At 50.5% G+C, this 24,910-nt stretch overlaps 1 protein-coding gene across 1 annotated transcript in view; it reads left to right on the plus strand.

The window, feature by feature from the left end:
* Window positions 1-5,065: 5,065 nt before the first annotated feature.
* ARID3A (AT-rich interaction domain 3A) overlaps window positions 5,066-24,910 on the plus strand; it is an 83,730-nt gene continuing 63,885 nt past the window's right edge. The window contains exons 1-4 of the mRNA XM_044453431.1: window positions 5,066-5,248; window positions 12,908-13,720; window positions 13,766-13,827; window positions 16,104-16,407. Of these exons, the coding sequence (XP_044309366.1) occupies window positions 13,385-13,720; window positions 13,766-13,827; window positions 16,104-16,407 (702 nt within the window). The 5' untranslated portion in view covers window positions 5,066-5,248; window positions 12,908-13,384. The remainder of the gene's footprint in view (window positions 5,249-12,907; window positions 13,721-13,765; window positions 13,828-16,103; window positions 16,408-24,910) is intronic.

A 24,910-nucleotide genomic window follows, 5' to 3' on the forward strand; every position in this document is an offset into this window, starting at 1 on the left:
TACTCCAGATCCAAAAGGATCTGGAGTACCTGCTCCTCAGTTGTGGCCACTGCTCCAGTTTTAGTGTCATCTGCAAATTTGATCAGCAGACTGTTCACCCCTTCTTCCATGTCATTTATGAAAAGATTAAACAGGATCGGCCCCAGGACAGAGCCCTGGCCGCCCCCGCTTGTCCCTGGCCGCCATCCCAATGATTCCTAGCTAATGGTTACCTTCTGCTTTTGGTCAGTCAACCATGCCCTAATCCACTGGACAGTGCTTTGGTCTATCCCAAAACTCCTCAGTTTCTCCACCAGGATATCATGGGGCACTTTGCCAAAGGCCTTGCTGAAATCCAGGGAAACCACATCCACTGCATCCCCTCCATGCAGCCACCTCGAAACCTTGTCATACAATTCCACAAAGAAGGGCAATGCCAAAGAATGTTCGAACTATTTTATTTATTTATTTAAAACATTTCGATGCTGCCCCCATCGCAACAAAGCCTCAGGGCGGCTCACAGCATAATTAAAACATATAAATAACAATTAATACAATTAAAGATTGAAAAGGCTGGTAACATCTCGGCATAAAAATTTAAAATCCTATAAATACATAATAAGTTAACAATTAAAATAAGTTTTAAATAAAACAGTCTTACCCTGGCGCCGAAAAACAAATAACGACGGTGCCACGCGGACCTCTCTGGAGAGCGCATTCCATAGGTGGGGCGCCACCACAGAGAAGGCCCCCCTCTGGGTACTCACCCTCCTAATATCATTCCCGGAGGATTCCCGGAGGAGGGCCTCTGCTGCCGATCTCAAGGGGCAGGAGGGCAAATATGGACGCAGGTGTTCCTTTAGGTAACCAGGTCCCAAGCCACTGAGGGCTTTATAGGTGATAACCAACACCTTGAATTGGGCCCAGACTTCAATGGGAAGCCAGTGAAGCTGATGGAGAACCGGGGTTATATGAGCACAACGCCCAGTCCCCGTCAGCAGCCTGGCAGCTCTATTTTGAACCAACTGAAGTATCCGGACCGTCTTCAAGGGTAGCCCCACATAGAGCGCGTTACAGAAGTCAAGGCAAGAGGTCACCAATGCATGTGTCACTGTCACGAGGCAGTCGTTCTCCAGGTAGGGACGCAGCTGATGGATCAGCCGAAGCTGAAGGAAGTCGCTCCTCGCCACAGCCATCATCTGAGCTTCTAGTGACAGCTCTGGATCGAGGAGCACTCCCAGGCTGCGAACCCTGTCCCTCAGAGGGAGTGCAACCCCATTCAGGACAAGGCCCAAGTCCCCCATCCTGAAGCCCGAGCCACCCACCAACAGGACCTCCGTCTTGTCTGGACTGAGCTTCAGTTTGTTGGCCCTCATCCAGCCCATCACCTCGGCCAGGCACTGGTTCAGTACAGCCACTGCCTCACCTGGATTGGTGGAAAACAAGAGGTAGAGCTGGGTATCATCAGCGTATGGATGATTCCACAGCCCAAATCTCCTGCTGACCTCTCCCGGTGGTTTCATGTAGATGTTAAAGAGCATGGGGGACAAAATTGAGCCCTGCGGAACCCCATGGCAAAGCTGCCATGGCGCAGAGCCACAGTCCCCCAGCACCACCTTCTGGAATCGGCCGTCTAGGTAGGAGCGGAACCACTGCAAAGCAGTGCCTCCAACTCCCAATCCCGCTGGCCTATCCAGAAGGATGCCATGGTTGATGGTATTGAAAGCTGCTGAGAGGTCCAGAGAAGCAACAGGGACGCACTCCCCCCGTCTCTCTCCCTGCACAGGTCATCGTACAGGGCGACCAAGGCAGATTCAGTACTGTACCCGGGTCTGAAGCCAGACTGAAATGGGTCCAGATAGTCAGTTTCATCCAAGAGTGCCTGGAGTTGTCCCACCACCACCCGCTCTAACACCTTGCCCAGAAACGGGATGTTGGCCACCGGTCTATAATAGGTAGCCATCTCTGGATCCAGGGATGCCTTCTTTAGGACTGGCCGGACTACCGCCTCCATTAAAGGGGCAGGTACCCGGCTGTCCCTTAGAGAGGTGTTGACAACCTCCAGGATCCAGGTCCCAATCACATCCTTGGCTTTCTTGAGTAGTCAAGATGGGCATGGGTCTAATAAGCAGGTGGTAGGATGTATTTGTCCAAGCACCTTGTCCACATCATCAGGCCGCAACAACTGAAATTCATCCATTAATTGTGGACTCGGCGGCGTCGATGGCATCTCCCCAGTAGAATCTGATTCAATAGTAGAGTCAAGCTCGTGAAGAATCTGAGCCATTTTCTCCCTGAAATGCTTGGCAAAGTCATCACAACAGGCCTTCAAGGGTGGCACGAGAGAAGCGGAGAAGAATTTCTTCTTCGCCGCCCTCACTGCCACAGCATAGGCCTGATAATGGGCTCTTAAGTGTGTTCAGTCTGACTCATCCCGTGATTTCCTCCACCTGCGCTCTAGACGTCTCCCAACCCGCTTCATCGCCCGTAATCCAGGTGTATACCAAGGGGATGAACGGGCTCTGCCAGGTGGGAGAGGACGCTTGGGAGCGATCGTGTCAATAGCCCTGGTCATTTCCCTATTCCATAGTTCAACTACCATAGTGCAATGGAACTACCGCACCATTGCACTCATTTGACATGCTAGCAAAGTTATGCTCAAAATCCTACAAGCTGGGCTCCAGCAGTATGTGGACCGAGAACTAGCAGAAGTACAGGCAGGGATTCAAAGAGGGAGAGGAACTAGAGATCAGGTTGCCAACATACGCTGGATCATGGGGAAAGCTAGGGAGTTCCAGAAAAACATCTATTTCTGCTTCATTGACTATGCTAAAGCCTTTGATTGTGTGGATCACAACTAATTGTGGCAAGTTCTTAAAGAGATGGGAGTACCAGACCATCTTATTTGTCTCTTGAGAAACCTATACCAGGGTCAAGAAGCAACAGTGAGAACTGGGCACGGAACCACTGATTGGTTCAAAATTGGGAAAGCATCAAGGCTGTATATTATCGCCCTGCCTATTCAACTTATCTGCAAAGAACATCATGCAAAAGGCTGGGCTAGGTGAATCACAAGTTGGAATTGAGATTGCTGGGAGAAATTCAAGAACCTCATAAATGCAGATGATACCACTCTCATGGCAGAAAGTGAAGAGGAACTAAAGAGCCTCTTGATGAGTGTGAAGGAGGAGAGTGAGAAAGTTGGCTTGAAACGCAACATTAAGAAAACTAAGATCATGGCATCTGGTGCATCACTTCCTGGCAAATAGATGGGGAATAAATGGAGGTAGAAACAGATTTTATTTTCCTGGGCTCCAAGATCACCGCAGATGGGGACTGCAGCCAAGAGATTAAAAGACGCTTGCTCCTGGGGAGGAAAGCTATGGCAAGTCTAGACAGCATACTAAAAAGCAGAGACATCAACCTGCCGACAAAAGTGCGTATAGTCAAGGCTACGGTTTTCCCAGTGGCGATGTATGGCTGTGAAAGCTGGACCAGAAGGAAGGCTGAGTGTCAAAGGATTGAGGCCTTTGGATTGTGGTGCTGAAGGAGACTCCTGCGAGTCCCTTGGACCGCAAGGCGATCAAACCAGTCAGTCCTAGAGGAGATCAACCCTGACTGCTCTTTAGAACGACAGATCCTGAAGCTGAAGCTCAAATGCTTTGGCCACCCAATGAGAAGGAAGGACTCCCTGGAGAAGAGCCTGATGCTGGGAAGGATTGAAGGCCAAAGGGGAAGGAAGCGGCAGAGGATGAGGTGGCTGGATTGGGTCACTGGGGCGGTGGGTGTGAGCTTGGGTGGACTCCGGGGATGGTGGAGGACAGGAGAGCCGGGAGGAGTGTTGTCCATGGGGTCGCAATGGGTCGGACATGACTTCGCAACTAGCAACAAATTGTTTAGGCTGAGGAGTGGGATGACACTGCTCTCAGACAGTAAAGTCACACAATAAGCACTATCGCTGTGGTGGTGGTGGTGGTGAATTGATTGATTGATTGATTAGATTTATAACCTACCTTTTCATCTTATAAAGAATGCAAGCTGCTGCTCTCCATCTTATCCCCACCACAACAACCCTGAGAGGTAGGCTGGGCTGAGAGGCTGTGATCGGCCCAGATTCCCCCAGTTGGCTCCATGGCTGAGCGGGGACTAGAACCCACATCACCCAAGTCCCGGACCTGCGCTCTTACCCATTATGCCACACGGGTTCTCCTGGAATGTTGGACTGGAGACTCCTCAGCCATAAAGCTCACTTGGTGACTTTGGGCCAGTTACAGATTTTCTGCCTGTCCTACCTCACATTGTCGCTGTGGAGAGGATCAAACAGAGTGGAGGATTAATATAGGTCACCTTGCAAGAGGGGAAAAAGTCAGGATACAAATGCAATATATTAATAATAATGAAACACCTTGCAAGAGGAAACAGGCAATATAATAACAACAATAACAATAATTAAACCCATTGGGTTGCTTTCAAGAAGTCGGGATACAAATGCAATATAATAATTTCCGCACTATGTAATTAGCAGGGTTTTTTTTTTTTTTTTTTTTTTTTTATAAACCGCCCAGACAGCTTGGGTTTTGGGGTGGCGTAGAAACGCAATTAATAATTCTGCCAATAATGGACCGCGGGTTCCTTGCAAGAGGAGAAAAGTGTGTGTGTGTGTGGGGGGGGGGTTCAATAGGCAACGCAGCAGCCACACGGCCAAGCCGCGGCCGGCTCCTTGCAAGGCGGGCAAGGTGGCCTGTAAGGAAAGGTCACTTAGATGCCCATCAGGCGAGGCGCAGCGCCCGGGGCCCCCTCCCGCCGGCTTCCTGCACGCTTTTTCCGGGAGGGCGGACTTGCGCGACGCTCCCTGGGCCGGGCCAGGCCGGGCCGGCCCCCTCCCTGGCCGGGCCCTGATTCAGCGGATAGGAATTTGCATCTGATTGCTATTTTGTCATCCTATGATTCGCGGCGCACGCCTTGGGCACCGCGGGAGGAGGCGGCGGCGGCGGCAGCCCGCGGGGGGAAACTTGCCAAGCCGAGCCTAGGAGAGAGGCAGCTTCCAGAGCAGCGCAATTAGAGGAGGAGGAGGAGGAGGGAGGGAGGAAGAGGAAGGAAGGAAGGAAAAGGGAAGGAGGAAAGGAAAGAAACCAGCGCGCGCACGGATCCGGGGGAGGCGCGGGCGGACTTCTGCGCTCCTTTGCAGCCTGCCGGCTCAGCTGTCGGGGGTGGGGCGCTGCGGCGACGGGGGAGAAAATGAGAGCCCCCCCAGCGCCCCCTCTGCAAGGTAACCCCCTCCCAGCAGCGCCTCTCCTTTTCCTGAACTTGCTTTGGCTGTTTTTCCTTCCTTCTTTCTTCAAATAGATGATTCCTTCTAAGGCTCGGGTGGGTCTTGGGAGTCGAGCAAGGGGGCTGTTTTCATGGGGGGAGAGGGGCTGGACGGGCAGCAGATGTCGAAAATGCTCAGCAAAAGTCCAGCGTGGGGACATGTGCTCCTTCTGAGTAGACCTGGGAAGGAACATATTACTTTCTGGGGCTCCAGACCTCTCCCCCCCCCCTCCCCCGGCCCTCCACCCTCTTCCCTCTTTTCCTTACGCTGGTCTTGGACTAACTTTTTCAAAACAGCATTTCCATTTAAAAATGCATTGGGCAAATGCGCTGCTTCGTGCATGCAATATTTTTTCCTTTGGGTGCAATTATTTGAACGCCTCCCCCACCACCCCCCAAGCAGGCCCGAGGCGCTTTCCCTATGAAGTCCCTCAATTAACTTTGGAAATGTCTGTGTACGCTTAATTGCTGGTTTTATTTTTAAAAGAAGAGTGTGAGGTTTCGTTTGGTACTGGATCATTTTTCGTTTTAAAAAGTCTGTTTGCAAAACCTTCTAAATCTCTCCCACGTTTGCATGGCTTGCTTTTTTCTCTCTGGGTTAGTAGTGCTATTTTAATTCCTGAGTTTAAAAAAATCCTACATAGACTGGATTGTTCTAGGCAATAGGGTGATTCTCACACCCAAATGGTCTCTCTCTCACTCTCTCTAATTGCTTTGGTGTATAGTTTTGTAAAAGCTGTTTATTTTATAAGAGCGTACACACACAGAGATAACATAAATATTATCTTCCTGAAGTCCAGTTTCTTTGGAAAAACAATTAACTGGTACTTGTCTTTAAATTCTATAGCTAACCACCCTAATAAGAAATGTCTTAAAGATTATGCACTGTTAACAAAAGAAGGCCTATTGTGCTGTACTGGTTTTACTTCTTAGTAAGTGTATTTAGACTAGCAGTCTAAACCAACATTTCCTACACCTCTGGTAACTGAGCGACGTTTTTGGAGGTTATTAAATTCCAGATGCACTTTGGTCTTTCAACTCCTGGCTTATTCTTGAGAAGGTGTGTTCCTGTATGAGTCTCTGTTCTTCAGGATACTTCACTGTTGAGCAGTAAGTCGGACTAACTGACCTCTGTGGCCTGTTCCAACTCTAAAACCTAACACTGCTTCTTTGGAAGGAGGCAAAGCTGGTGTGGTGACAGGGGAGCACTGGGTTGTCGCATTAGTGTAGAGCTGTGAATCGTGCAGAGAGACAGCAGATATCCTCTGCTTGCATGGTGGGATTCCAGTTTAATTATTTAACCTGTTTTTTTTTTTTTTTTTTTGTGGAAATAGCTGTGCTAAAAGAGGAACCTTCATGCCAGCCCCACAAATCGTACCCTTCCATTTTGGGTACAGTTCTTTGGCGCACGTGCCAGTCTGTTGTGTAGGATTGACCAATGCTTAAAAAAGTAAATATTTCTAAAAGCAATATTGGGGGTAAAGCTGAGATGCAAGGACAGGGTGGAGAAATGGGGTTCTCCTTTACTTTCCTTGTTTTTCAATGGTTTCTTGAACGGGAGCACATGGAGAAGTGTTTGTGGCTTTCCTCTATTACTGTGGAACTAACTCAAAAGTCTTGAGACTGTGTGTCTTCTCAGAGGTACATAACCTCTCTGCCAGTGGTCAGTAAGGCCTAGGGGTTTTTTTGGGGAGTGTCTTTGCTCCAACTGCAGCCACATTTACTGTATGTACAGAACTTTTCCTTGCCAAGAGAGAGTTGCAGGTTTTCTGTTCAGAAGGGTCCTCCGAGGCCATCTAGTCTGACCCCCTGGCTGGAGCCGGGGGTCAAACTAGATGGCCTGGGAGACCCCTTCTGACTTGTTCTGTTTCTGTGTTTATACCAGGAAATTAAAAGATGAACCCCCCCACCCCAACTGTTGAAAATTGAACTAACTGATATCTGCAAAACTTGGCTTTTTGGTTCTATTTTTTTGGGTCATGCTAAAGTGCGACAGAATGTGGCAGCTGCTCTGTGTGTGTGTGTCTTTGTGTGTGGGGGGGTAAGCACAGAGATGTGATGTCTGGGTCAGAGCATCCCTGTGGATCAGCCTTAACAATTTTATCAGTTCTTTCTTTGTTATGATAAATAAAAAGTTATAGAGGATCATCCATATCTGACCATGTGTGCACAGAGTTCTCATACCAGATTATTCTAGTCCTCGTGGCCAAAGGCAGAGTTAATACGACAAAATTCTTGAAATGACAGAGCAGAGTTCTTGAAATGACTCAAGCCAGCAAGCCAAGCCAAAAAGCTTTTTTTACTGATCCAAAGGGGAAGCAAACACTGGTCCACTCCCATTCTCTAGCCTTAACGGTGCATCTTACGAATTCCTAAGGACTGTGTTGTCCTTATTTCCTTACAACCCAGGAAGTAATTTTCCATTGTGGGGTCCCTTGCATCTCTTGCTTCTCGCAAAATATTGCAAAACATTTTAAAACGTCAGTCAAATCTGGGCTGGCTTGGCTGAAAAGACCCACCATTCCGATCCAGTAAGGCCTTTCTTATGTCACAGTCAGTCAATAGTGGACTATTGCATGCATTGCACTTTAAGTCCAGCAAGGAAGAGGTCCCTGCCCCCAGGAGCTTACAGTCTAAAATGTCAACTGTGTGGGGCTGGGTTGTGTGGGCGCACAGGGAAAAATCCAAGGAGCTTTCTGTGCTTGGGAAGCTCCACCTGGAAGCCTGTATTTGATCTTGTACACGGTGCATTGATCTTTTCAGTGGTGTGTCACACCTGCTCTTGGACTGGATAGTAAGTGCTGTACCTGGCCTTTGTTTTCCTAAATTGGCGGGCATTCTTTCCCCATGCCCTGGAAGGCTTCAAAAACCTACCTGCTTTTTTTGCTAAGCTAACAAGGGACTTTGCATAAATTGCCCTCTGCTGCCCACAAGATCATTAAAGAATTAAGGTCTCTAGCACAGAGCAGTGCTTAGAAGATGCTGCTGCTGATGCTGCTTAAGATGCCAGCTCAGCTCTTTTCTGTGCTCCCCCTCCATGTGACAGTGTGACAGCTGTCACACCTCCTTGCCTGAGGATGGTCTGCAGGTGGGACAGGAAGAAGCAATCTGAGGCTACCTGGAGAATGTTCTGCTCTTGCTCATGTCCCGCTCATCAGATGAGGGAAAAGAGGTAATGAAAATTATGCTTCCCAAACTGATGGGCCCCAAACCTCAGCTTTGGGAGTGCACCCAATTGGAAAAGCCGAGCCTTAAGTCTTAAATTTCCAAGTTTCTAGTCTATCTCTTCCAGTCTTAAACAGTAGAAATCAGTTGCTGCTGATTCTTAGCCTGGGGGAGAAAAAAAGCACTTTAGCCATGCTCCAGTGTACTCTAGTGGGAGGGCATGAGTGCACAGACCTTAGCATTATTTTTTGATTTGGAACTGCCGGATCCCCCATGCAAAGCCAGGTGCAAAAGACCAACATGCAAAATTAAAGACTACATAGAATTAATGGATGGGGTTCCTTAGAACCTGTAGGAGTCGCATCCATAAATTGGCCCCAATTCCAAAAATGCATGGTGCTTACAACCATTCTGCACTGGTCTTCATCCTAGGCCTTCTTCCTTTTCAGACATGCAATTGAGGGCAGGGGGAAGGGGATGGGGGTTTTGCATCTGTCTGAAGTGGAAATCCTTGCTAATCTATTGCAAATCAGGATAACCTGGCCTTCTGCTCAGGCTTGAACTCTGCACTTGCTCCCTGCTTCTCTCTGCCCATGCATCACACACCTGTCTCCAAACTCCCTGACTGCTGGCCACTGGTGTTGCATGGAAACCCAGCAGGGAAGGTTTGAAAGGGACGCCTTTCCAGTAAAATTTGCCGCCCTTATGCCTCTGTGGCCATTTCTTGCTGAATTCATTGATGTGGGCCTTGGGTGGTCAACACCTGTTTTAAAATCTTGCGGGAGTGAATGTGACTTGATGCTGTGCAGCATTTGTGGACCCCAGAACACCCAGGGGCTTTGAAATTTTGAAAATAAAATCCTCATGGAACCTTCTCGGACATAGCAGGCTGGTTAAAGATGGAGACATTCCTAGTCATGTTTGGTGGTAGTTTTTCTTGCCTGTAAGTATGTTTTGTAACATCATGTTCGTTGTTGGGTGATGTTTGGGGTATGAATGATAAGAGGAGAGCTGATAGATGATGAGTTGGAACTATTCAAGGTTGGCTGTGTCACAATCCTAAATCGGTTTAGACTGGGAAAAATGCCAGCAAATTGCATTGCCACAGGTTGGAATACATTTTAGGCCTTTTCCTTCTGTCCAAAATGAAATAGGATAGCCCCCAAGAATGACACCATAGGGTTCAGATATGGACAGAAGGTCGAGCTCCTGATGGCTGGGACTACAGTTCCCAGAAGCCTCGGCAACATGGCCAGTGGTCAGGAATGCGGGGATTTTAGCCTAATTGGAAGATCTCCCTTATGCTTACCCTGTGTTTTTAAATTCAGATAATTACTCCTATTATTCCATCCATCCGCCTCTCTGTCATAGCTAATTTATTTGGTTAATTGTAACGTATCTTTCCCCCACACTTCAGAAGGTTCTTCTCCTTTGTTTTTGGTTGGTGTACTCAAAATAATGCACCATCCATCAAACAGTACGATGATATTGAAACTACATGATGAATTTTAACAAAGGCAAAGAGAACAAAAGCTTTGTTGATCAAATTGATTTGTGCATCAGAGCCATTGTTGGGAGAGTTAAACTATTCATGCGACTTTTCAGTTTGAAGATGTCTAAGAAATGTGAAATTTTGCGTTAGCCCATTCAGGCATTGAAGCAGGCCTCCTTTGTTCAGGAGTTAGGCCTGACCTAGGTGAACTGGCTCAGGTAATAAGGAACTCCGGACTGTACCTGGTTGGTACTACTTTGTAGTAGTCCAGTCTACTTTCTGGACTTGGCTCTGGCTAGGAAGACAGATCAAGCCTGCAGAGGCTCAAGAATTGCTTGCGGGCCATCCCTGGCCCCAAAATGTTCTTCCACAAAGTGTGCAAGGCCACAAATCACAGGTGTGAAGCAGAACTGCAGTGAGGTGTGATCTTTGTGGACTCGCTTCCTGCTGGGCACGCCCGGAAAGACTCAGTGGACTCAGGGCAGGGAGAAAGTGGGGCTAGCCCAGAGCCAGGCTGAGGAAACGGGCAAATCCCCAACCCCAACCCAGATTCTTCTCAGACTTGCTAGTGTGGGCCCGTGTCCATTCCTTTCTGTGGGCCATGTCCAGATCATGGGTGTTGGGTGCAGTGTTTAACTTCAAGGCCTCGGCATCGCACTGGGATGATTATTTTTATATCGTGCTTGTAGCCTGCCTTTTCTCCTCCTGTAAGGAACCCAAGCCAGCGTCCATGGTCCTCTTCCACACCGTTTTATCCTTTTACAACCACCCTGTGAGGTAGGCTAGGCTGGGAGGGAGCAACTGGCCAGTGACTTTCATGGCCAAGTGCGACTGGAACCTGGATCACCCAGGTCCCCAGTCCAAAGCTTTCAGGACCCACTTCCCGCTGAGATTCCACAAAGGCACAAGGGTTCCATGGCAGTTGAGAAAAGGTGATGGTCAACCTGTCCTTCTTCGGAGAGTCAGGCCAGGTAAACCAAATCCTTTGCTCCTTGAGGGGGTAGCCGGTGGCATGAGGGCTTGCTTTGGAAGGATATTGTATATTGGATTTTACGGCTGGTCTCTCCTGAGTCATATGTCAGCCATCTGGGGGCATTTATAGGCCCCTGTTTCTGTAGGAAGCTGCATGTCATGAGCGGAGCCGGGGGTCAGACTAGATGTCCCGGGAGACCCCTTCTGACTCGCGCTGTTTCTATGTTTCTTCCTTGTATTCAGACAAGGGATGGCTTGGTAGGACCAGTTCTCCTTGGCAGTCATTCTCCAAGGTGGGAGATTTCCCGATGCTTGGGGTTGAACTGAGGGGCTCTGCCCTGTGGCCCTTCCGCATCCTGTAGTTGGGATGAATTCCTTAAAAAGCACTATATGTACATTCCCCATGCTCCTCTCCTAGATCCGCTCCCATGAACGCCATTGAAATGTGCTCCAAAATGATAAAAGAGCTAATGCAGGAATCGTCTATCAGGGCCATTGTGCCAAGATGGTGAAACATCCGCTCTTGAAACTTGGCTGCTTTCTATAGGGATCTTTTGAGTGCACATGTCATAGATCTTTATCTTTTTAAATAAATTTAATGAATTAATTTCTGATTATGTATCCATGTAGTCTATGTCTGCTTCAGGCTGTGGAAGCCAACTTTGATAACCGGCAGCCCAAACAATTCAGAGCCACAGATGAGTTGGGCCAGGGCTGTTTGAACCTGTGCAAAGCCAGCTCTGTTCACGGGTAATTAATGAGGCGTGAGATTCCCTTTTCGCACTTCTTCGCACTCTGGTTTCTAGCACTCTGCTTGGTAGAGAAGCATTGCAGTCTGCTTATGACTTGTCCAATTTTGTCAGTTAAAATAGTGTGTATGGTGGGAGTGTAGTGAAATGAACGTGCTTGGATGAGATCGCGTGGTGTTAGGGGCAGGTCGTAGTGCCCGGCCACGGAGAGCTTAATTTCTGGCTATTTTCAGCCCTGTATGGTGTGCATTTGCATTGCAGAAGGCTTTTTCAGAATTCTTCCCAGGGGAAATGTCGCCCTTTCTGAGGTTGCTCAGCAGATTTGGTTCCATATTTTCCATACAAAAACCCCTGTTTGGGTTGCCTGCGCTGAGGAAAAAGTTGACCCGGGGGAACAGAAAGCTCATGAGAAAATAGTTGGTTCTTGGTTTTTCGTCTTCACTGTCCCCACAGGCAGACAAGTGTTGGACTGGGACTCAGAGGATCTGGGTTCGAGTCCCCGCTCAGCCATGGAGCCAACTGGGTGACTCTGGGCCAGTCACAGACTCTCAGCCCAGCCTACCTCACAGGGTTGTTGTAAGGAGAGGAGCAAGAGGATTGCATAAGCCGCCTTGGGTTCCATGCAGGGGAAAAGGTGGGATATAAATGTAATAGAAATGAAATAGTAGAGGCATACAGGAACTAGTGGGGTCATAAGAATTCTTGAGGTCTGGTAACTTGGTGTGGAGAGCTGGTCCTGCTAGCTGGACCAGTCACTGACACTAAAGTTGCTTGCATGAATATGGCATTTGTTGTTTAGAGGAAGGGAGGGAGGACAATTTTAAACCATGGCTTGAGCCTTACAACACAGTTTTATTCTTTCCTTCCTGCCCCTCCAGAAAGCTTCCTTTTGTAAAATATTCTTCTGTTTGTCTGGAAGCTGCTAAATCTGTGATGTCTTGCCTGTTTAGGATTAATGAGGCTTATTCTGGGTAGAATGTGTCTCCTGTCATCACCCAATCACCAGCTTCAAGCTTCTAGTCCAAGTGGTTTCTTTCTGGTATGAGTAACCCCTTTACCATCTGCTCCTTACTCACCTTTTCCCCTCTGCTCCACTTCATGGCTGTGCTCCTCCTCCAAACAGTCCTTCTCTAGGGCAAGGACTGCTCCTGAGAAATGAGGAAACCCAACCTTTTGCAATTCAGGTTTCTAGTCCTCATTGTGCTAATGCGTGCTGCTGCGTTTTGTTTCTCTGCGACAGCCTTTTCATTGACACCTAGATGAAGGAGAGGAGAAGGACAACCTGCATCACTCAGCTCCCGACTTCAGCTCCCTTGGATGGAACGGCGCTTGGCAGAAGCACTGGATTGGGCCGCGTTTCCGCTTCCAGGTGGCACAACGAGGACTGACTCCCTTTCCCTCGCTGCTGTGTGAAAACCCCATTCTGGTTTCTGTGGCTTTTCCGTGGGCTCGCCCAGCTCTGCCTTTAGAGCTCTCCGCATCCGTGGACTGACTGGGGGCACGCGCCGGTCCTCCGGGTCCCTTCACCCGCTTCCCCAAACTGCTGGGGCAGAGGGACCCCCGCTCGGCATCCCTCACGGCGTTGACCCCGCCCAGCCGGTGCCCCACGGCCCCTCCGCCTCCCAGGCAGCAGGCGGCTCCCTCCCCTTCGGAGCAGCACACGGCCCCCGAGGTCCGGGCGGCCTCTGCCTGGGTGCTGCCCCCTGCAGGCAGGGCCATGAAGCTGCAGGCGGTGATGGAGAACTTGCAGCGCCAGCAGCGTGCCCGCCTGCAGCAGGAGAGGGAGGCGCCGCCGCCGCCGCCATCCCTGCTGCCCCCTGCGCCTAGCCAGACCGCTGCCCTGCTGGCCCCCGGGGCCCCGACCTTGCCCCGGGGCCCCAGCCAGAATCCTCTCTCTGTGGAGGAGATGGGGGACACAGAGCCAGCTGGAATCCAGAGGGCCCAGATGGCCGCACTGGCAGCCATGCGGGCCGCAGCCGCAGGCCTCGGCCAGTCCACCAGCCCGGCAGCGTCGTCGGAGGAGAGCCATTCCCAGGAGGAGCAGGAGGAGGAGGAGGAGGAGGAGGAGGAAGAACCCAGAGGTGGTGGTGAGGAGGAGGAGGAGGAGGAAGAGGAAGACGGTCATTACCTTCAGGAAGGAGGCTCCGAGGAAGAGGAGATGTAAGTGCTAGCACGAGCCCCTCGGTGAGAAAATCGGCTGGCTGGAGAGGGGAAATGGTGCTGTGTGACCTTTACCTCTTTGGATGCAGAGTGGTAAAAAATGTCCTGAATGAACTGCCGCCGGGTCACCCGATTTTGCGGCGAAAGAGAGCATTTTGGCCTTAATCTGTTCCGTTGGAGCAATGATTCACAAGAGCCCATGTAGCGTGATGGTTAGAATATAGGACTGGCATCCAAAGTCCCTACCTTGCCAGGAAGCCCACCAGGTGACTTTCGGCCAGCCCCTGGCTCTCAGCCTCACCTACCTTACAGGGTTGTTGTTGAGAGGATAGAGTGGAGAGGAGGAGAATTGTGTCAGCTGCCTGGCGTTCCTAGAAAGGTACGAAGGTGGAGTATAAATATAATAAATTAAATGCTTCTTTGGCAAGAAAGAGGCATGAACTGGGTTATATACTCTGGGTCTCCTCCTTTTGAAACAAGTTCAGGCAAGGAAAGGGAAGAGGTACCGCCTTGAGACAGAACATTTTATAGAATTTATAGAATAAATTTCTCGCTTGAACTTAATGAGAAAGGAAAGGTGATTAGTGGTGGGGGTAGGGAATCCCTGGAAAAATTCCTCTTCTGCGGACGACCCGCATGCTGGTCTCCCCGTTTGCCGGCTTCTGGGCCCCTCATGTTGGGGACAGAAGGCAATAAAAATCACCGCTCCTGAGGCAGAACCAGTCTGGCTAGTTCTTAATGCCTCAAACTTTTGATTGAGTTCCTGATCCTACTTTAAGAATTTGCAGGTTATTTATTTATTTGTTATTTAAAGGTTTTATATGCCCTCCCATTACTAAAAGTCTCTGGACGGCTTACAAAGAACAAAACACCAAAGAACAAAACAAACCATAACAACAGCAACACACAACATTTAAAAGGGTGTGAGGGCCAGGCGTGTGTAGTTCTGAGCTACAAAATTCTGAGGCGAGTGTTGCCTCTTTGGTTTGTTGGTGGTTCCGGAGACCACTCTTTGCAGGGCCCCTTGTATGTGACGCGCCCACCAAGGATGCGTCTTGCAGTGTCTCAGTAGGGCAGCAGCTCTATATGTACTTACTCAGGAGTAAGTTCCAGTAAGGTTTAAGGGCTCCGCATCGAGTCTTTTGTCCCAGACGGAACCAAAAAGGCTTACTTATTTTCTAAACTGAAAATTTGTGTCTGTTAGCAAGAGAAGCTGCATAGAACTTCCAGGAACCAGTTTCATTGCAAGTGAGCTTGTGCTGGTAACCAGATTTAACCAAGACAGCCTCCCCCAATGCCATGTTGGCTGGGAATGATGGGAATTGCAATCCAGCACCTCCAGAGGGCTCCCCATGTAGGAAAGGCTGAGCTAATGAGGGCTGTTATTCTTTGAGGATTTAACATACCCAGGGAATACTTTGGAGTTAAGGTAGTTTAACAGTATTTCTATGTTCGGCGGGGGGGGGGGGCATTCATTTACTGTCAAGGCAGGATTTGAATACAGGGCTGCTCAACTTTAAGCTAGAAATGGAGAATCGTTGTGGCTGCAGCCCAAGCATCGCAGCGTTCTTGCGTGCAGTCAGGTGAAGTTGACCGATGCAAATGGTCTCGAGGCTTTCATATCCCTGGAAAGATGTTCTGTATGCAAAGCTTGGAAGGAGAGGACTGAGTCCTGAAGTGTTTGGGTCCCTGATTTGTTTTCCTTTGCAGAAGCCACAAACAGCCCCTCTCTTTGCCCTAGAGTCAGAGGGAAAGTCTGTCTGCTGAGGTCAACCTTCTTGCCAGGCTGGAAGGGAATTCTGGGGGCTGGAAGAAGATCCACAGCCCGTTCCACTCTGGAATGCAGCTTGGCCCTGGGTGGACGGCCCCGGGGGAGAGTGGGACACGTTCCCAAGTGGTTACACATGCTTGAAGCAGAGAACCGGGAAAGCACCAGGGGGAACGCTGCATGTCCAAAGACCTTTTGCTGTGTGTAGGGTGGCCATGAACAAGCAGATGCCAACATCTGTTGGATCTATAAAAAGCCACTTCAACCCTTGACGTTGGAGTGAGTTGCAGTGCGTGAATTACAGAATACCTTGGCTGGCTTGAGAAGGCCCCTGGCAGTTGGATGGAAATTGGGGGAACCGGTTAGATTTGAAGGGGCAAGGATCTTGTGGATCTTCTTGAGGTCTTTCCACCTTTCCCCTCTGTGGCAGAGGGATTAACCCTTCTGTCTTTCGGGTAGGTTGGACTTCAGGTGTGCCTGAGGATCCTTGTTCCTCTCTCCTCTTCAGGAAAGGGAAATGGAGCGAGGACTTCGAAGAAGACATGGGCGAGGAGGAGGAGGAGGAGGAAGATTACGAAGAGGACGAGGAAATGGCTGAGGAAGCGCCAGGTTCTGGAGAGGCAGCCAGGTCGAGCCCGGGTCCCCAGCTCCTTCGGAAGCAGCCCCCCTTGCCACAGTACAGAGGGGAGCCTTCCAGGATGCTGGGGGGGCATGAGCGCTTCTCTTCCAGCGTCACCCAGCCAGGCCTGCTGCAGGTGCATCCCCAGGGCCTGGACCACGGGGACTGGACCTATGAGGAGCAATTCAAACAGGTACATCGCCGCAAAATGTCTTTGCTGGTTGGCTTCCGCGGGTGCTTGTGGCGCGTTCCAGTCCAGGGGATGCTGTCCTGATTAAATCGGTGCTAGATGTGGGCAAATGACCCCTTTAATGCCAGCCTGGATGCGTTGAATGGAATCTCCCATGAGCCTTCGCCAGCGCAACTGATTCTGCTCTCCGGAGATGGAGAATCCGCAGTCCGCATTCCTGTTGCGCAGTTGTGTCCACTGACTTGTATTTTTAAAGCTGCTTGTGTTACTCTTTTCAGCGGGGGGTGGGGGGGTTACAGTGCTCTGGTCACCACCCCACCTAACCCCACCCTATCGGTCCAGGTTGCATTAGGCGTTGCTTTTCAGATGATCTTTCCAACTGACGAGGGCTAGAACCGCGTTTCCATCTTGTTCTTCACGTGGATGTAGCAGCGTTTGCATCTTGATTCCCTGCACCGCAGTCTGAGGAAGCCCAACAAACTTTGGTGGTGAAGCTACCTGTTGGACTGCTCGGTGCTGTTCAAATGGTGCATCTTTGCAAGATAATCCTAACTAAAGCTCTTTCCTGGGTGTTGTATCAGTGAGATGTGACATTTAAAAGGATGTTTTGCTCACCGGGTAGATAACTCTTCCAAGGGCATACAAGGGGGAAGCTCTGGCCAGCTGGCCTTTTGCTCAAAGCTGGGGGGGGCTAAGCTGGGAGCAGAGCCAGACCTCGTCATCCAAATGGCCAGTGTCTGTCTGTCTGTTTGCCGCGTGTTCTGAGCCTTTCCTAGCAGATTTAGGCGCTATTAATAGATGTAAACATAGCAATGCACTGATTTTCAGGTGTATGTTTGTTTGGAGATGTGCAGCTGGATGAGTGGGGGAGGGGAAGCTCGCACATGGGGAGTGATGGCTTCTGAAACAAGGCGTGGGGTCAAAGAATGCTGTTGGATCGTTTCCTTTTACATGCATCCTACTAGAACTTGGTGTCATGCCAGTGAATGAATGGGCAAAAGGTTCAGACTGGCCCAAGGACGGCTTTCTTCTTGGAACTCACCTGGCAAAAGGTGAGACAGCTCTGCAGCAACAGCTTTAGCGTTGCCTAGGTGAGCTTGTGGGGGAACCCACCGTAGAGCAGAGCCCAGAGGTGCTGGGCCAGTGTGCTGGGGGGGTTGCTTTCAGGTGTGTTGAACTACTCCTGTTCCTAGAGAGCAGTGGGCTGGGCTTGTGGCTGGATGTGGCAAGGATGCAGATACTGGAGGTGGTTGATTCGAAGGCTCATCTTGTTCTGCTGTTTTGGGGTCTCACCATTCTGTGGCTTAATTTCCCAAGGGGTGAGCCATTAGCTCAGTGTACCAGCCTGGGCAGCAAACACACTCTGCACATGCTCAGAAGTGCTGCTTGCGTGGTCTGAGGCAGGGACGGAGGAAGGTGGACAGGTGTGTGATTTGAGGCCGCTGGGCCAGACTTCCTGCCTCTGGGTGGTTTAGCAACAGCAAGAACAAAACGACTTTTCCCCTACTCGATTACGCCACGGCAATGACGAACGTTTGGAGAGACCAGCAAGGGGTGGGGTGTCCAAAACGAGGAGTGCAGCTCAGTTCGTACCTCTGGGGTAACTCTTTTGTTTCTGGCTCAGAGTTTGAGGAAGAAAATGGAGTCAATTCGGCAAGCCTGAATTCTGCCCAGCCCCGTTCTGGGGGGCAGAAGGGTTTTCTTTAAAAAAAACAAAAAACAAACGGAGAGAGTCCAAATTTTTCCATTTGAAATCCAGCAATGTCAAAGTCCGCAAAAGAAGCTTATTAGACTGAAAATATTTTTCCCCGGGCAAAACCGACCAGTGTCAGCCAGGATGCTGCAATAAAACCCCTGCTATTTAGAACAAACTTGTTCTGGCGTTGGTTCTGTGATGCGCTTTAATTAGATCAGAAACGATTTGAGGGGGGAGGGATGGATCATAGAGTTCTCAGAAAATAAACTTGCTGATTCTCAACAGCAAACTTTGTCTCTGAAACAGAAGCAAGCTGTCAGCGATGGGTTTGGGTTCAGCCTGGACACGTGGCGGGGGCCCCTGGTATTTTGGGTGTGAGATAAGAGGGGAAGTGGTATGTGTAATTTCTTCTCTCTCTCTCTCTCTCTCTCTCTTTTGTGCTGTGCCATTAATTTTCCTGGTTAAAAAATTAGTTTTAGGCTAAGTTTCCTGGTTTGTGCTGTGCCAATTAATTTTCCTGGTTAAAAAATTAGTTTCAGGCTAAGTTTCCTGGTTTGTGCTGTGCCAATTAATTTTCCTGGTTAAACAATTAGTTTTAGGCTAAGTTTCCTGGTTTGTGCTGTGCCAATTAATTTTCCTGGTTAAAAAATTAGTTTTAGGCAGCTCTCATTGTTTTATAAAAGTAGGCACTGAGAATTATAATGGGCAAGCTTACACGGAGAAGGACAATGCCAAACGGTATCTTAGAAGGATGTTTGTGAGCATGAGAATGAGTTCTTTTAGGAAGGGTTAAGCCCAACAGCTGTTGCTAGATGCATTTTCTTCAGTCGTGATGTTTTCCTGTTTTTGAGTGGCGCTCTTATTTCATCGAGCAAAGCCTGATTCCTTTGCAGGGAACGCTTGCAAATAATTGCCCAAGCCTGCTCTTTTTTGCTCTGCCTGTCAGCTTCTGAAAGAGTTCTGTGTGATACAGAAGTTTGCGTTCCTTTGCTCCAGATGTCATGCTCTGTTTAGAGTTACCAAGGCTAAATTCTCGTGTCGAAAATGAAGCGCAACTTTCTTCTGCATCATTCTTCTCTGTCTTTCTCTCCCTGGTCTGGCATTATCTTCTGATACACACCTTTTGCAGGGGGAGATAACTCTGAGAGATGTTTTACAGATGTTCTCTGTCACGCCTCCTCTGGGTAGGGGAATCAGTCCACAGGATCTGTGCACAAGATGCCCATCACTGTGCGGATACACATTAAACCTTTCTTTGAACTCCAGGGCTGCAGGGCACCGACCACGGGCCAAAGAAAGGGAAGGCACGAATCTGAAAGCACCAGCTTCCCGCACCCAGAAACCTGTTTTAAAAGCCTACCCTCCTCACTTTCTGACAACCCCCCTGCCTTTCCGGCCGTCTCCTTTCCGGCTGCCCTGTTTGATCAGCTCAGACGGGGTACTGAGTCTGAAAAACTTTAAAGCTAATAGAAGGAAATGGCCCTTTGCACCCCAGCCCCCGCAGAGGCATAGGTGCCTTTGAAGTACGAGTTGTAAATACGCTGGGAATTTAGAGGGGAGGGGGGTTGATGGGGAAATGCCCCCTGCTCCTTTCTGTCCAAATAGCAGCAGATGGAATCCAGATGGAGAGAAGGGGGTGGCTTTTGCCATGACGGACTAGCAAAAATATCTCAGCCTTTTCCAGGGGTTCCAGAAGGAGCCTCTGGGGTCTTTTGCTGTATCTGTCCATCTCTTTCCCCTCCAGAATCTGCATTTTGGAATCTCATGGGTGTTTCAGATTCTCTTGTCCCTGCTTAGGAATAGTGCAGAGGATGCTGCAGTTGTTCCTGGGGAAAGCAGGTTTTTACTTATCATTTCTATTCAGGGAGGCCGCCAGAAGGCCGCCTTTGAAAGCATCATAGAATCAGAGAGCTGGAAGGGGGCAGTGGCAGTGGCTTTGCCCCCCCACCCCCCTTTTTGCATGACCCTGAATATTTGCTTTGCAATGCAGGCTGAAAGAGGTGCTTCTCCAAAAGTCTGGGGGTTCTCGGAATGAAGTTTTGCCCGGCCTCTGCCTTTGGTGGGACCCAGGTCAGTGCTTTCCCTCCTGCGCAGAGAGCTTTCCCATTGCATCCCTCTGAGGGCTGTTGGTGCTTGGCTGGTAGAGAACCACAGTCACTTCTGCCTTTGGATAAGGCAGACTCACCCACCCTCGAACAAATCTGTCTGTTGCCTCTCTGCATGAGTTACTGCTCCAGGTTTTCCACAGAGTCCTGCAGGCCCTTTGAAATGAACCTCCCAGTGTAAAAAAAAGTCATCTCTTCCTTTTTTACATTATCTAGACAGTGAGGTGGCAGAGAAGAACAGATAACCGGGGAGTGGCAGGCAGAGGGCCCGATAATGAACACACCACATGCTTCAGCTCCTTGTGGGGGTGTTTGTGGTTAGCCTGTTGCATGTTGGAGGGAGTGGTCTGCCTGGAATATGAGGGAGATCCCCTAAACCCACAAGGCCTGTATTTAGATGCCGTTTCCTTTGCAAAATTCAAAGATCTTTTGCATGGAAACTCATGCTGGGAAAATGTTATGGGCAGGAGCTTGGCAGAGCTGAGAGTGTCTTAATTCCTTCTGAGTTCCTGCTAGGATGGGTAGAAGAGCTACCCTGTTTGCATCCCGTCCCTGAGCCGCAGGTGATGTTGCTTCTTTGGCGTCCTTTTACTTGCATCTGTGGCAGTCCCATTCTCACAGTTTCCTGGAATTCTTGCCCCATTTCCTTGGGCCCCTTCCTCAACACTTCTGCCCCATTCTTGCCTTGGAGAACTCAAGCTTTTCTGTTCCCAAGTTCCATCGCCGTTCCGAAAAACAGGCTGGTTTTGGTCCCGTTTGCCCATGCTCCTAAAGGATTCCCTGGAGCTTTGCACCAGACATTTGTCCCTGTCGCAGAAACTCGCCTGGTGCCTAGAAAGGGGTTCGAACCACAGTGGGCCGTGATCAAAGTTCAGGGTGCAGAACTCTCCTCCGGATGTGGCGAGCCCGTGATCGTGCAGTCAGGAAACACCACGCGGCGCTCTGGAAGCCCGGGCAAAGGAGTCGCGGGTGATTCTGCCAAGCCCTCCTGCCTGGGACAGCCCCGTCTCATGTCTCCGGTTCACCCGTCTTGTTTACATTCTTGTGTTCCCTTTTTCCCAGCATCTGTTCGCCAAACCCGCAGCCAATCAGCTGGGCTGCAGCAGCATTCAGAGTGAGGAAAAAAGCTCTCCTGGAGGGGAGCCAGCCGGCGCGCCCTGCCAGATGCTTAACCGAGCAAACCCCGGGCAGGGATCCAAAGGTGAACACGGCCAGCCCGCCGCTCCCTCCATCTGACGTGTGTTGGGAAAGGCTTTCCTCACGCCCAGCGAGCACGCCAGCGGCTCTTCCCTCTCTCGTGGCGCTCGGCAGCCCTGATGCAAGTGGGCTGTCGGGAGCGGCGCGGCGTGGTTCGGCTGGGCGCTGCCGGGGGGCTCGCCTGCTGTTTTGACATGCTGCCTGTGGCGTTTTCAAGAGCACAGCCGGCTTGGGCGGAGGATCCCCCTGGCCTTCTCCAGGAATCTTCTTCCCCGGGAGGGGGTTGAGGCCCCATCGGTGCGGGTGTTCAAGGACAGGCTGGAAGTGCACATGGTGGGCATGTCGTGAGCAGTGCCGGCTGGTGCCGGGGGTCAGACTAGATGGCCCGGGAGGCCCCTTCTGACTCACTCTGTTTCTATGTTTCATGTCCGCCACCCCACGAACTGGGATGCACCGTCCTCTCCGTCCCTGGAGTTCGCACACACCAAGCCTTTGGTGTGCTTGTCCAGGGATCTTGGCTGCCTCCTCCGGTGGCCAGAGGGGAGGGGAATCAACCGTCGCAGGACCTGGTGCTGCAGCAGGTACATCATTAGACTCTCTCAGTGGCTTAAGCCAGAAGGGGCGTGACTCTGCAACGCATCTTCCCGGGTTGTGCGCCAACTCTTGGCTGAGGACCTCGCTGTGGAAGGTGAGAGGCCAGCCAGAGAAGCTCTTCTGGCTGACTCGCCCTGTCAGGCCTGTGTGTGTTCAAGTTTGCCATAGGTGTCTCACACCAGCGTTGTTCTGGTCTCCTCACCCGTTTCATTGCCGCTGATCCCCAGCGAATCAAGGAGGGAGGGATCTCCTTGCTCCCTTGGTCCTGTACATGCAGAGAAGGTCCTCAAGAGCGACCGTGTTATTGGAGCCATTCCAAAGGTCCGTAAAGGCATCAAGCGGGCCTTCAGTGCCGTAACAACCATAAAAACCGTGCATGAATCAAAAGATTTTAAATGGTGGCTGGAAAATAGCATGGTAGTGGCTGTGAGCCATCGGGTCATCTTTGGCTGAGGGCGACCCCATGAATGAGAGCCCTTCCAAAGGTCCTTTTGTTCAGGGATGGGCTAGGCATGTGCATGATAGGCCATGTCATGAGCAGAGTGTCTGGAGCCGGGGGTCAGGCTAGACGGCCCCTTTGGAGTCACTCAGTTCCTCTGTTTCTAGACAGCCCCGTTTAGCTTTTGGCCACTCCAGGCTATGGCCTCCTTAGTGAAATTGATCCACCTCCTGCTTGGTCTTCCTTTCCTTCTTCTGCCTTCGGCTTCCCCAAGTGTAACTCCAGGGAGTCTTGTCTTCTCATGGTGTGTCAGAAGTAGGAGAGTCTCCGTTTTATCATTTTGGCTTCTGGGGAAGCTTCTGGCTTGACTTGGTCTAGGGCCCAAGGATATTTGCAAGGCTTTTCTCCAGCACCATGTTTTGAATGCATCATTTTCTTCCTGCCCACTTCCAGCTTTCACACCCACACAAGTACTTAGGAACATGAGAGTGTGAATGAGTCTGGCCTCGGTCGCTAGCGGAATGTCCTGCCGCTGGGCTCATTTCTTCATTGCCGCCCCTCCAAATCTTAGTCATCTTCCAGTTTTATGACTACAGTCTCCCTTTGACTGGATGACGGCGCCAAAGGACGCAGAAAACCCACTACTTTGGTGTCTTCCTTTGTTGACATTTTTAGGTGATGGCACCATGGAATGAATCTTGTTGTACCTGGGGCCTTTATCTTTTGCTTTGGGCTTTTGTAGGAAGTACCTGAGCAAATGGGTGGGTGGGGAATGACGGTTAATGCTCCAGTTGGGCTTCCTCTTTTCTTTCTCTCCCCCCGCCCCCCTATTCAGGGGGGCCCACAGTAGCCATTTCCTTCTGGTTGCCATCTCAGCTTCTTTGCGGTGGAACACGCGACGTGCAGGAGAGATCAGCTCGGCTAATTCTGGTCTGTGTCGCTTTGGTAACACGATTGGCCTTCAGTGCAGCCCATCTAATTTCTACATTAATTTGAGAACTGTTGACACGAGAATGTGGCTGAAAGTATTGAGTGTGTGGGGGAAGGTAATCCACCCCCCCCCCCGCCCATCCAGAGGCTGTTGAAGAGCAAATCCCATGAGACTTGGCCAACTCGGGAAACATAATGGTCCTTGCAAGAGCCGAAGAACCATGGATTACCCTGCTGCGTTTGGAAGAGAACACAAGGGCTTGGGTCGCCACCCAGGTGTTGGGGGCTTCAATTCTTAGTCCTCCCGAGAGTCTGTAACATCTGGAGAGCCACCTTTCGGTTCCGAAAAGGTGTCTCTCTAAGCTTGTCCAAGGTTGTAATCATATACACTCCCTAATCTCCATGTCTCATCCTGGATGAAGCCAGTAAATGTCATGGATGGAAAGAGTATTTTAGCTGCCTGCGTCAGTCTTCCCCTCCCACCTGGTCCGTGGGTGCAAAGAGATGGGGCCGCAGCTGTGACCGAGCGCAGGGTGGAGTCGAAAGAGTTCCTACAGGAGCTCGGGTACAGGTGCTGCGGGATTCCCCTGGTTGCCCCAGGGCTGCTGCAGGTGAGGGTGCACGGCACCGTTGAAGGGTTCCCCCAGCAACACGTCACAAAAAAGCACCACCTGGCCTGGGGTGGGGGCTCTCCACCTGCTTCTGATTTTCTCCCTGCGGGGAGCACAGGCTTCCTTCTGGGACCACCGTCTCTTGGCAGTGGCTTCCCCTCGTCTACCTCCCTGTATTTTCCCCCAAAATGCATGCTTCACGCAGTCCTTGGAGGGGTTTTAATGCAGAGGGTGGCATCAAGACCAATGTAGGGAGCACAGAGCTGGGTGGAAAGCAGAATACTTCTAGCCTGTGCCCTGGAGCTGGAGATGCTGGAGTTTTGTGCCAGCTTTCGCAGACAACCTGTTCCTCCGAGGTTGCTCTTCCCCTCATCCTGCCCTTCCTCCTCCCGTCTGGATTACGCAAGACTTGCCAAGAAGCTGCAGAGCTAGGTTGCTTCAGGAATGTTGGTAAATCTGACGAGGCAATTTGAGATGCGGCTTACACACCCCTTCCGGTGCAATTTCCTTCCTTCCTCGCCGCCACCCCCCCCCCCTGCACACACAAACCAGTGGCTGTTGCCTCAGTGCTTCTGCATGATTCCAAGCCATCAAACGCTTTCCCCAGCATTGTACCATTAGATTTCCTGAAGAGGGCAAAAACAACCCTGTGAGGTAGGTTAGGCCAAGAGCCCAGGACTACCCAAAAGTCCCTTCCAAAAGTAAGGCTGTCTCTCTGTCTCCCTCCCGCTCCCTCTCCCCACCTCCCTCCCTTGCTTGATTTCCCACAGAGAAAGCACTTGGGGGGCATCTTCCCCACATGCCAAGATCCACAACAAGTGTTCCTAATTAATTAGAAGAGGAGGGAAAAAATGGGCCATTCATGTTTGTTTGCTTGTTTGTTTGTTTGAAAATATTTCTACCCCCGTCCTATGCAAAAATCATCCCAGGACAG

The sequence above is a fragment of the Varanus komodoensis genome, unplaced genomic scaffold (genome assembly GCF_004798865.1).
Source record: "Varanus komodoensis strain SLA01 unplaced genomic scaffold, ASM479886v1 scaffold79, whole genome shotgun sequence".
Classification (NCBI taxonomy): Eukaryota; Metazoa; Chordata; class Lepidosauria; order Squamata; family Varanidae; genus Varanus; species Varanus komodoensis.